This window comes from Coregonus lavaretus (genome assembly GCF_964263955.1).
Source record: "Coregonus lavaretus genome assembly, chromosome: 35".
Classification (NCBI taxonomy): Eukaryota; Metazoa; Chordata; class Actinopteri; order Salmoniformes; family Salmonidae; genus Coregonus; species Coregonus lavaretus.
This window is the reverse complement of record NC_140022.1, coordinates 4,671,825-4,685,085: the sequence shown is the minus strand read 5'-3', so window position 1 is coordinate 4,685,085 and position 13,261 is coordinate 4,671,825. Positions and strand designations below refer to the sequence as shown.

Here is a 13,261-nt window from a genome sequence, read left to right as displayed (position 1 = left end):
TATTTAAGACTTCCGAAAAATGTATTATTTATTTGCATTAAAATGTCCTTATGATAAAAATTGAATACCAATTCAATTGAGAGATTATTAATCACACCCACTAAAGATTATAATTACACTAAATAAAGAGCTGTCATGAGATTACGCTTTCATAGTACTTGATCTGACCACTAGATGGTGCAGTAGTACTGCTGTACTGATCTTCCTCAAAGTCAATAGCCTAATGTAACAGTGCACATTGGCTCCTGACAAACAAAATGATTGAACATATTACAGAAAGTGCAAACATGAATTAATAAATATTAGTGCAAAAATCCTACATTGAGTTAAACACAATATACTGTACATGCTCACATCTGTCCCCACATGTTGATCTGGAACTGTATATAAAACATGCTTTGTAAATGCATTTCAGACCCTACAAAATACATGAAACAGTTGTAGAATTGTAGTACATGCATCATTTGTGTAACATAATATCTAAAATGACAATTACATTGCACAAAAACACCCACACATGTTGCAATCAGGTTATCAATAGGCTCCTAGGCCCACCTGTGTGGTTGCATATGATACATGTAACACTCACAGATTTGTTTTGGAGCTGCCATCAGAATGACTAATGTGTCTAGGTCACCTATACAGGCCTATAACTTCTGTTAGATACGCTAAGGTGAGAGTCTTTCGCTGCGCTCATATCTCCCCAACGTTGCACACTCAACCTCACCTGTGGTTCTGCTCTTCTAACTACAGAACCATCAAACTGCAACGCCCCACTGTTCTACTAACTATAGAACCATCTAACTGCAACGCCCCACTACTCTACTAACTACAGAACCATCTAACTGCAATGCCCCAGTGCTATACAATCCTTCTGTAAAGATGTAGGATCTTAATTTGAGCCAGTCTGCTACAGCAGGAAAATAATCCTGCAGCAACAGGAATTGTAAATTATTATGTGGATTATAATTAATGGAAACATTTTTAGGGGTTAATACAGTACATTTTTTGTAAGGGAAAATCAAGTCTGAAATTTCAGTGGAAATGACAAACTTCAGAAGTCTTTTTAAACCTCAAATTCACTACAAGCTTGCATTTCCTGCTGTGCAGGACAATTCCTGCAACAACAGGATGATCAAATTAAGATCCTACATCTGTATGCTTCTCTGAATCAATCATCCAGCCAGCCAGTCAGTCACTCAGTCGTCATCACTATCCCCATAGTCGTCCCTGGTGCTGGTCTGAGAGCAGACGCGTAGACAGACCCCACAGCAGAGCAGTAGAACCAGCACGGTGTGGCTGAGCGCCAACACAAACACAGCAAACAGGTACAGAGACTTCCTGCAGTAGTCCTGTGGCTGGTGGAAGGGTGTGATGAAGTTGGGCTGGAACACAGAGAACACCCAGTAGTTCCCCAGGAGGAACCAGACGAACAGGAACAGGCTGAGGGCGATGTGCACGTAGTACTTGTTTGCGTTCTGTCGCCACGGATACTCGTCGGCATCGTCGTCGCCGATGACGACCGACTTGGAGATGAGCGACCTCATGCGGGTGGTGTCATACACGAGCAGCGTGACCTGGAAGGTTCAGGGTCAGAGGTCACGGGTCAGATTGGGGTGAACACTAGAGTGACATTGCCTGGCTTCCTTACATATTGTTGTGCACTTTCAACCATTTTTACAGCCTGGAAGTGTTTGGAACCTGTTCAACTACCCTGCTGACACATTACAACCTATGATCTGGAACGCAGACATTACCTTTACGCTGCCAACAACCCCACCCACCAGCAGGTAGAGAGGAATCGTTGGCTGAACAGGGCAGTCGTCTATAGACTTCACACCTGCAGGGGAAAACATCATCAATAGTCTATTAGTTTGCCAACATAACTAGATAGAACCAATACTGTACCAAAACCAATACCTGCATCTCCCCAAACCCCACCTGTCTCAGTCTCCTGTATCTATGCGCCGGGGGGCTAGGGTCAGTCTGTCCTATCTGGTTCTCTCTCTGTCATATCTGGTTCTCTCTCTGTCATATCTGGTTCTCTCTCTGTCATATCTGGTTCTCTCTCTGTCATATCTGGTTCTCTCTCTGTCATATCTGGTTCTCTCTCTGTCATATCTGGTTCTCTCTCTGTCATATCTCGGTCGGTCGGTCGGTCGGTCGGTCGGTCGGTCGGTCGGTCGGTCGGTCGGTCGGTCGGTCGGTCGGTCGGTCGGTCGGTCGGTCGGTCGGTCGGTCGGTCGGTCGGTCGGTCGGTCGGTCGGTCGGTCGGTCGGTCGGTCGGTCGGTCGGTCGGTCGGTCGGTCGGTCGGTCGGTCGGTCGGTCGGTCGGTCGGTCGGTCGGTCGGTCGGTCGGTCGGTCGGTCGGTCGGTCGGTCGGTCGGTCGGTCGGAGTAAAGGACTGAGTGTGGTTTAGACTTTACTCAGCCAATCCGTTGGTGCACGGGTTAGTCCCACCCCTTGGCGCTTCACCCCTTGGCGCTCCACCGTTCCCAGGCATAAGTTGCTATCATAATAACCTGTGGAGTCAGCACCCAAAAGACACCCCTCCAATCTGTACTCCATGTACCCACGTTCAAGGACGGTTTCACAGACAACAAAGAGAGAGTGTTCGTATCTGTAAGAAATACAGTCTTATCTGTCCTACCCCTAACGTTCCTTACATGAATCACAGCCTGTTATGTGAAACAATTTATATCAGTATAGTACAAACCTATGCTCCTCATTAATGCATTCCTTCTAAGTTATTCATCACATACAGATCCAATTATGAGAAAAATTGAACCCAACACTTGATTCAATGCAATTCCTTCCTCCTGCAAATCAAAAATGTTTTTATCTGTTCAGCTTTTTGGTCTCTGGATATACCGATATTCTTCAACCGTTAGGCGCAAGAGTAGAGTTGGCAAAGGGATACGTTAGGTCCCTCACATACCGGGTTATGTAAGTGTCCTTTGGGCTGCAAAGTCTTCTAAAGAAAAATTAGCGCTTCTAACTAACTTTAACTACTTTTTTTTCTGTCATAAAGCATCTGATCTGTAGAATGACTAGGCCTATTAATCATAATGCTCATTGACTGGACATTCCAAATTACCATGGCAATTATGCATCACAATAGTCATATTAATTTTGCAACATGCCTGTCAGTGTTGCTGTAGGTGGGTGTGGTGTTGGAATCAGGCGCAGGACGCAGTAAGTAAGTCCAAAAGACTTTAGTGAAGGCACAAACAAAATACACGAGCCAAAAGCCCTGAGGCGAGTAACTCCGCACGCAGGCGTAAACAAAAGGCGCACTAAACATGTGCGAATAAACACTCTCCTAAACAGAGGAGGAAAGCTACAACGAGCAAACGGTATACTGAAGCACAAACACGACAGCGAAACAATCACACACAACACCTGACAAACACAACGAGAACTTATAGGACACTAATGACGCTAAATGACAACAGGTGTACATAATCCAGACAAGACCAAACGAACATAGAAACATACAACGGTGGCAGCTAGTATTCCGGAGACGACGAACGCCGAAGCCTGCCCGAGCAAGGAAGAGAGGCAGCCTCGGCCGAAACCGTGACAGTACCCCCACCTTGACGCGTGGCTCCAGACGTGCGCCGACTCCGGCCTCGGGGACGACCAGGAGGACGCGGAGCAGGGCGCGTCGGGTGACTACGATGGAATTCCGTCAGGAGAGACGGGTCCAAAATGTCTCTCCTCGGCACCCAGCACCGTTCCTCCGGGCCGTACCCCTCCCACTCCACCAGATATTGGAGACCCCCCATCCGACGTCTCGAATCCAAGATGGACCGCACGGAGTACGCCGGTGCCCCCTCGATGTCCAATGGGGGCGGAGGAGTCTCCATGATCTCATTTTCCTGGAGTGGGCCAGCTACCACCGGCCTGAGAAGAGACACATGGAACGAGGGGTTAATAGTTTTATACTCAACAGGTAGTTGTAATCTGTAACACACCTCGTTCAATCTTCTCAGGACTTTAAACGGCCCCACAAACCGCCGACCCAGTTTCCGACAGGGCAGGCGGAGGGGCAGGTTTCTGGTAGAGAGCCAGACTCGATCACCAGGTGCGTACACCGGTCCCTCACTGCGGTGGAGATCGGCGCTCGCCTTTTGACGACGGAGGGCCCGCTGCAGGTGGACATGTGCAGCGTTCCATGTCTCCTACGTCATAATTTCGCTCCGCCGGACTGAGCTTTTTGGAATAAAAAGCACAGGGGCGGAGTTTAGGTGGCGTGCCGGACCGTTGCGAAAGCACGGCTCCTATACCGGCCTCTGACGCGTCCACCTCTACCTGAAATGGTAAAGAGGGATCCGGATGCGCCAGCACCGGAGCCGAGGTAAACAGGTCCTTCAGCCTCCCAAACGCCCTGTCCGCCTCGGCTGACCACTGCAAGCGCACCGGACCCCCCTTCAAAAGAGACGTTATGGGAGCTGCCACCTGTCCAAAACCCCGGATAAACCTCCGGTAGTAATTCGCAAACCCCAAAAACTGCTACACCTCCTTCACAGTGGTTGGCGTTTGCCAATTACGCACGGCTGACACCCGGTCTACCTCCATCTTCACCCCTGACGCAGACAACTGATAACCCAAAAAGGAGACCGACTCCTGGAAAAACAGACACTTCTCTGCCTTGACATACAGGTCGTGCTCCAACAGCCTCCGCAGCACTCGGCGCACCAGAGCCACATGCTCGACTCGGGTAGACGAGTACACGAGAATGTCATCTATGTACACGACCACCCCCTGCCCCTGCATGTCCCTGAAAATCTCATCCACGAATGATTGGAAAACTGAAGGAGCGTTCATCTACCCGTATGGCATGACAAGATACTCGTAATGGCCCGAGGTGGTACTAAAGGCTGTCTTCCATTCATCGCCCTCCCTAATGCGCACCAAGTTGTACGCGCTCCTGAGATCTAATTTAGTGAAGAAACGCGCCCCGTGCAATGACTCCGTCATGGTCGCAATCAGCGGAAGTGGATAACTGTACTTCACCGTGATCTGATTGAGACTGCGGTAATCAATGCACGGGCGTAATCCTCCATGCTTTTTCTTCACAAAAAAGAAACTCGAGGACGCAGGGGAAGTGGAAGGCCGTATGTATCCTTGTCTCAGAGATTCGTCTATGTAAGTCTCCATAGCTCTCTTCTCCTCCTGAGACAGAGGATACACATGGCTCCGTGGGAGCGCAGCTCCTGCCTGGAGGTCTATCGCACAATCTCCCTGTCTATGGGGAGGCAACTGCGTCGCCCTCGACTTACTGAAAACAATAGCCAAATCCCCATACTCAGGGGGAACGTGCAATGCGGGCACCTGGTTTGGACTCTCCACCGAGGTAGCCCCTACGGAAACGCCTAAACATCGACCCACACACTGGGCAGACCACTCCATCAGAGCCCTCTCCTGCCACGAAATAGACGGGTTATGGGTACTCAACCAGGGCATGCCCAGCACCACCGGATACGCAGGCGAGTCGATCAGAAATAGCTGGATCATCTCCTGATGACCCCCCTGCGCACACATCCTCAGTGGCGCCGTGACCTCCCTGATCAAGCCCGATCCCAATGGACGGCTATCTGGGGCATGAACGGGGAAGGGGACGTCAACCGGAAGAAGGGGAATCCCTAACTCTAAACAAAATTTCCTATCAACAAAATTCCCAGCCGCGCCTGAATCTACCAGCGCCTTATACTGGGAATGAGGTGCTACCTGTGGAAAACGCACAGGTATACAGAAGTGCGCAACAGAGAGCTCTGGGTGAGTGGGGCGCCTACTCACCTGGAAGGACTCCCCAGTGCGGGGCCTGTCGTCTTCTCCCCTAGGAGGCCATCCCCAGCACCTAGCCGCGGTGTGTCCTCCCCGACCACAGTTGGTGCAGGAGATGGACCCCCTCGTACTCCGACCCCTCCTCTCTCTAGCGCCAGCGCCCCCAAGCTCCATGGGGCTCGGCTCGGAGGCGCTGGAGGGTGAAATGGACGGACCTCCCTCGGGACGTCCGCGGGTAGCCAGCAGGGTGTCCAGCCTGATGGACATGTCGACTAACTGGTCGAAAGACAGGCTGGTGTCCCGACAGGCCAGCTCCCGACGGACGTCCTCACGTAGACTACAGCGGTAGTGATCGATGAGGGCCCGCTCATTCCACCCTGCATCCGCCGCTAGAGTACGGAATTCCAACGCGAACTCCTGGGCACTCCTCTTCCCCTGCCGGAGGCAGAACAGACGCTCCCCCGCCGCTTTCCCCTCCGGTGGATGGTCAAACACCGCCCTGAAGCGGCGGGAGAACTCAGCGTATGTGATGGTGGTAGCGTCTATCCTCCTCCACTCTGCGTTGGCCCATTCTAACGCCTTGCCGGAAAGGCAGGAGATCAGGGCGGACACGCTCTCGTGTCCCGAGGGCGCCGGGTGCACGGTGGCCAGGTAAAGCTGCACCTGGAGAAGGAAGCCCTGACACCCGGCAGCGGTCCCATCGTAGGCCCTCGGGAGCGAGAGTCGAATTCCTCTGGGTTCCGGAGCGGGAATGGGCTGACTTGCTGATGGGGATGGCAGGGAAGGTGGCGTTGGGGGTGTCCCTCGGGTCTCCCAGCGTTGGAGAGTGTTGATCACATCCTGCAGGGCGGTCCCGATCCGCAGGATCTGGTCATTCTGCTCCCGGACCCGATCCTCCAACGTCTCCTGTGCTGCTGCGGCTCCTGCTGATTCCATTCGGCAGGTGTGTGATTCTGTCAGTGTTGCTGTAGGTGGGTGTGGTGTTGGAATCAGGCGCAGGACGCAGTAAGTAAGTCCAAAATACTTTAGTGAAGGCACAAACAAAATACACGAGCCAAAAGCCCTGAGGCGAGTAACTCCGCACGCAGGCGTAAACAAAAGGCGCACTAAACATGTGTGAATAAACACTCTCCTAAACAGAGGAGGAAAGCTACAACGAGCAAACGGTATACTGAAGCACAAACACGACAGCGAAACAATCACACACAACACCTGACAAACACAACGAGAACTTATAGGACACTAATGACGCTAAATGACAAAAGGTGTACATAATCCAGACAAGACCAAACGAACATAGAAACATACAACGGTGGCAGCTAGTATTCCGGAGACGACGAACGCCGAAGCCTGCCCGAGCAAGGAAGAGAGGCAGCCTCGGCCGAAACCGTGACAATGTCGCAATCCACATAGGTCTACAGCAGGGTTCTTCAATTCCGGTCCTGGAGGGCCGAAACACCTCTGTTTTTCATCCTCTCCTTCTAATCAGGGGCTAATTCAGACCTGGGACACCAGGTGAGTGCAATTAACTACCAGGTAGAAATAAAAAACAGAAGTGTTTCGGCCCTCCAGGACCGGAATTGAAGAACCCTGGTCTACAGTATTAACTGCGCTGCTGCGCTTATAGTCTAGGGCGGTAACATGCGTAAAATATTCAACATATCTTATGACCCGCTGCCCTGTTTTACCCAACTCTTATAACCCTCAACTCCTTTCAAATAATGTTGTCAAACAAAGCAAGGTATATATAATGCGTCATATAGCCTAAGCACTAGGCCTAAAACATAGGAAACAAACGTGAGCTGGTAGATAAAGTGGAGAGGTGGAAATTGGGCCTACTTCCACGCTTGGATGTGCGAGCTACAAATTTTGGCTGGTCACTTCACTCAACACTTTCTATTTTGGGGTCAGCTAAAACCATAATTTGGTCGAACAGTTAGTTCCTGATTCCTGGATGAAAGTGTTTGCCCTGCCTGCCCCTGTTTCTCCCTGCGCGCTCGGAGTAGCCTAGCTGGAGAGAAGCGAAGAAAGAGAAAGATTCAGTAATTAGCTAGCCTACGCAACATTTCAAAATATAATCCTGCGAAAAAAAAACAGTAGGCAAATTTACTGTTGTGGTTTTGGTTTCCCTTTCCTCTGTGATTAGCCCCAAGTGAATAAGCCTATGTGATAGCCTATTTGAACACAAAAAAGATGTACACCTACGCAAATTAATCTTTATGGAACAAAATACATCTGCAATTCTGGAGCCCTATTTTGACAGTAGAATTATAGCAACATTAGCCTAATTGTCAACCCAAAGTTCATGCCAATCCCTGGTTTAGGTAGGCCTACTGCAAATCAAAATATATGTATCATGCATTCCTGCTTGTACATGTTAGATTAAACAATTAATTTATTGAATACATTTAAGTACTGAGCCCTCCTATACCGTTTTAAAAATATATACACTACCAGTCAAAGGTTTGGACACAGCTACTCATTCAAGGGTTTTTCTTTATTTTTACTATTTTTTACATTGTAGAATAATAGTGAAGACATCAAAACTATGAAATAACACATATGGAGTCATGTAGTAACCAAAAAAGTGTTAAACAAATCAAAATATATTTTATATTTGAGATTCTTCAAATAGCCACCATTTGCCTTGATGACAGCTTGCACACATCATACCCAAGAATACCTGTTTTTGCTTTGTCATTATGGGTTATTGTGTTTAGATTGATAAGGAAAAAATACAATTTAAGACATTTTAGAATAAGCCTGTAACCTAACAAAATTTGGAAAAAGTCTAGGGGTCTGAATACTTTTCATGGAAAGCCAACATTACATTTTAAAGAGAAAGCAAGTGACATGATCCCACGGAAATAGACCTAAGGGAGTTTTTTTTTAAATGCTCTGGAGTTGAGAATATTGGTATATCCAGAGACCAAAAAGCTAAACAGATAAACACATTTACGATTTGCAGGAGGGGGGATTGCATTAAATCAAATTAATAATTTAAATGATGTACATACAGTCCATATGGATGGCTGCCACTAGTAATTCTAACTACAGTTTATACTGGTTTTATGCAAATGTTCTGTATAAGTAGCCTCCAAATTATATGTAAACAACCATAATTGTCAACAGTGTTGGTTTTCTCAGAAAGCTGTGAGTGCTATTATATGACACAATATCAGTACTTTGTTGCATTTACAACTTGTCTAAGTCCTACAGTATCATCAACTGATTTCAGCCAATGTATGGCTGTGGTTTGACTGCATTGTTTGAATGGAATGTTGGCATATTGGCAGTTAATCTGAAAAATTAATGGAATCATTCCTCTAAAATTGTCTGGCTAGCTAGCTAACAAACATACAGTGTAGATAAATGCTTCAATTTCTTTACACATTATCTTATCACCATGGTTGAACAACTCCCTGACCAAAATGGCTGACCTTTATCCCATCATAAGAAGGTTCATGTCCGTTCTAGTATTCTAATTTTGTGGTCTTACCTACAAACGCCATGGTGAGAGGAACGGCAAGAAAGAACAGAAGTCCCACCACAAAGTAGGCTAGAAAAAAAGAAATTGTTATAAATCTGTCCAGAAAAATACATGCAAAGCATTAACCAGCTCCACTCAAACAAGTACTTGTTAGTAAATTGTGTAAATATCCATAGCTTTTTTTTTCTGTTGTTGTTGTGTTTTTCAATTTTAATATGTGATCTCCTTTGTATGCACTTTGACCGCTGCAAAATGAATTGCCTCTTGAGGACATTAAAGTTTTCTGAATCTGAATCGAACCTCTTATTAAACTACCATTACCACTATCCGGTGTTCAGTGGCGGTTCTAGACACATTTTACTAGGGGGGCCAAGGAGGGGCCAGTGTTTAATCAGGGGGGCACACATAAAAAAACTGGCAACACATGATATTCAAAGATTATAAACTTTATTTTACTTTAAAATCATATGACATTTATTATAACACGTATTTTGTACAAGAGTGCAGATGCAAGAGAGATAGTGCCATAAAAATGAAAAAATAAAAAAATAAAATAAAAAGTACAAATACAGGGTTCATATTCAATGTGAACAAAACTCCAGGATACAACAAAGGGTACAACAATGTGCCATTTCCTATTTATGGAAGCCCCACTACTGTGGACAGTTGATTCCACATTTTGTTTTAAGAAAGAAAACTTTCTGAGTGATTTATAAACAAAACACACTACCCTGTATCCATTTAGGTAAAATAAACCAAATCAGAAAAGAAATTCAATTCAAAGAGGCTTTACTAGCATGACCATATTGACATACAGTATTGCTAAAGCACATAAACAGGGAAACGTGTTACACATTAACATCCAGTAGTCCAATAGGATGCAGACAATAAACATTAAGTTAACATTCGTTTAAAAGCAACAATCATGTCAACACAATGTAGCAATATGAACAACACTGATGGATATCAGCAACAACATGAAAACAAGAATATTACAGGTGTCTGTGTGTGTGTGTGTGTGTGTCTGTGTCTTTGTGTACTTCACTGTCAGTTGATGAGCAGGTGTACAAAAAAAAGGCTTTACAACATATATGGGCAAGTCCATTTAGGACAGCACATTTCCACCATAGTTCACATTAGGAAAAAATGACAGCATGAATGCTCACTAAACAAACATATACTACATATACCTTTTTATACACATTTTTTTTCAGTAATTTTTTAAGAGTGAAAGGGAAGTAAGCAATCGCTCATCATAGGATCATACATATTTCAGTTACAATATTAGTTACAATATTAGTGTTAGTTAGATCATCATGTCAAAGCTGGACCTGCAAAGTCTGAACGACACAAGTGTGCAATGATTGGAGTGATTTTGTTTCTTTTTTTTCTTGCTTTGCTTGTTTTCAAAAGGAAAAATCATAGTTGGTAAAAAATAAAATAAACTTTCGTTGAAAGGTATCACACTGTATAATTTACAAATATCTAAAGAGGTTTAGTGGATGCCATAAAACATCTGTGGAGCTTGGAGATTTGTAGTACATAGATGTTTGGCAGAGATAATTCAAAAGAATAAAATCATAAACTCTATCTAACTTTTTTGTTTGCTGGGGCAAAAAATGACTTTATGTCCCTTCCTCGTTTCATGATAACTATTAGAAGAAGAAAAAACGTAGGGGCATGCATTACATTTTGTTACCTAACCATCCCTCCCTACTTAACACTGGCAGATAACCTGTTGATTACTTTACTAAAAATGTATTTGTTATCGCGATGCAACAGCCAAGACGGATGAAGTTACGTGGTTAACATCACAACATTGTGTAGACCTAGCAAGGATAGCCTACTAACATTTGGATATTTGCTTCTGCTTCGATGAGTTTGCTTAGATATGATTACATTTCTAAACAAATCGAGACCAGACATTTAAAAACTTGATTTGATTTATGTGTGAGGAACAAAAGGAACATGTAGGCTATGTGCAAGAACAACAAGTCACTTATGATATTAAATCGTTTTGCTTACCTTCGACCTTCGGGTGCGCCACTCTAATTTACCCGTGTAGAACGTTGCCGTGTAGAGCGTTGCATTAGTTCCGCTTTTGGCGCTCGCGTGTAAAATAGTTATAAATTCATAATTTTTTATTTGGTCAGCACGGGGTGGCCACAGGGGTGGCCAGGGACATTTCCAGGGAGGCACGGGGCCTCCCCCGGCCTCCGTGTAAAACCGCCACTGCCGGTGTTGTACTCGAGATGAGTCCGGTCTCGAGACCACATATTGAGTGTCTCGGACAACGACGACTCTTACATTTCTTCCTGAGACCAGCTTAAACCAGTGGTGTAAAAAACTCAGAATGATTATCCCCCCTTCAGTCAACGCATAAAACCACTTCGCTGGGCCAGATATCCACACTCCTTTCATGACACATTTATATTTTATACCCTATTAAAACCTGGGTTTCCTACTTTACCCATAACATTAGCCTACTGTCCTTTACTTTTGTTGAAACACATCCTCAAACCTGGTCATGCACCTTGGAATTTCCTTGCACAGCTAGTAGGGGAGACTGGGGGAAATTGGTTGAGTGTCATGTACTGACTTAGGGGAGACTGGGGGAAATTGTAACATATTTTGTATTTGTATCTATTGCCCACATCAGAAGTGCTAATAAAGTGATCAACAACACTATTTTAATATATAATAATAATATATGCCATTTAGCAGACGCTTTTATTGAAAGTGCAGCTACAGAGGACCAAACATTTCATCCATGATATCCCACAGTGCAATTCAGTTTCTTCATGTTACTGAATACATTGTGTGTGTGTGTGTGCGTGTGTGTCTCACTCACCATTACTGGCCATTTTAGACAGACAGTTATGACATGCCTTCGCCACACCAGTCATGATGAATTCTGCACAGGTCACCTAGAACCTAATAACCACCAGAACATTATGTTGCATCCACACTGACCAAACAACAGAGGGAGACCGTACTGGAAGACAGTGTTAGTCATGCACATCCAATTGAAATAACTGAATAGGCTATATCGAATGACTTGGATGGTCAATTATGTCAAACAACCCAGAGACTTAAAGGCATAGCTTACTGTTTAGATATAATTAAAAATGCTCTCCGCAAATACTTGTTAATAACCTAAAAACTCCACCAATTTACAATCACTTACCTTCTAGCCTTCCTGAAATAGTCTGCGACAATGTGTGTAAATGTTCTGTTTTTGAATCAGTGCACAACAAAACAAGTGGAATGAGGAGACAATGCGGACGGTTTCAGTTGAGCATCTTCTGTGAAACCGCATTCTTGAGCCCCTCTTCTTTATCAGGGAGAGTCTCGCCCTCCCCCACCCCCGCAGAGTAGTTTATTAAAACAACTGCATGTATGAGTGCAATGTTTTCATGAATAGGAGGAATATTGTCCAAATGTGTTTCTCTGAATGTTGTGCCTAAAATCCTGTTTTTTCTTCTCGCAGGCTACCTGCAGCTGCCCACCTACCGGTTAAACCAGTTATGTAACATCGTTTAGAAATAGACATACAAGTTTAATAGCAGAAGAAGCCTTCTCAGTTTACTGAATGAAAGATGAGAGCATTTTGTGGACCTCATTATCATGCAACGTAGACAGTGATTGGTAACCCCACTCCTTACCCTGAACTTTGTAAAGGAGAGGGGAAAATCACATCTTCTAAGGAATCCAAATTCATCTCAGTTCTCTCATGTAAATCAGATGACATAGACAGTTGAGGAAGCCAATGCAGACTATTGAGATGCACCCTAGGGGAGTACTTCAGGGGTGGAACCTATTCCCTGTCCTCGCCATCTACTACCACTAGTGTGAAGACATGACAGGCCATGCAACATGAATGATCAATTCTCTCACTGACACAGAATGATGTATCTCTTTAGCTCTGAAGATGTAGTAGAAGTCTTTCCAATGAGGTTCTACAAACACAATGCTTTGAAT

General features: G+C 45.2%; 1 protein-coding gene across 1 annotated transcript; it reads right to left on the bottom strand.

Annotated features, from left to right (window-relative positions):
• Positions 1 to 7: 7 nt before the first annotated feature.
• LOC311109854 (transmembrane protein 272-like) lies at positions 8 to 12,280 on the bottom strand. Its single transcript, XM_084152860.1, has 4 exons — positions 12,132 to 12,280; positions 9,290 to 9,349; positions 1,758 to 1,840; positions 8 to 1,577 (listed from the first exon to the last, which is right to left on the bottom strand). Exons 1-4 carry the CDS (start codon positions 12,184 to 12,186, stop codon positions 1,200 to 1,202), a joined length of 576 nt encoding a protein of 191 aa, XP_084008986.1. The 5' UTR covers positions 12,187 to 12,280; the 3' UTR covers positions 8 to 1,199.
• Positions 12,281 to 13,261: the final 981 nt, after the last annotated feature.

Excerpts from the sequence above, each read along its gene's own strand:
- LOC311109854 (XM_084152860.1), bottom strand. The coding sequence starts at position 12,186 with ATGACTGGTGTGGCGAAGGCATGTCATAACTGTCTGTCTAAAATGGCC. Across the intron at positions 1,841-9,289 it reads TCTCACCATGGCGTTTGTAG|GTGTGAAGTCTATAGACGAC; the intron begins GTAAGACCACAA and ends TTTCCCCTGCAG. Across the intron at positions 1,578-1,757 it reads GGGTTGTTGGCAGCGTAAAG|GTCACGCTGCTCGTGTATGA; the intron begins GTAATGTCTGCG and ends TGAACCTTCCAG.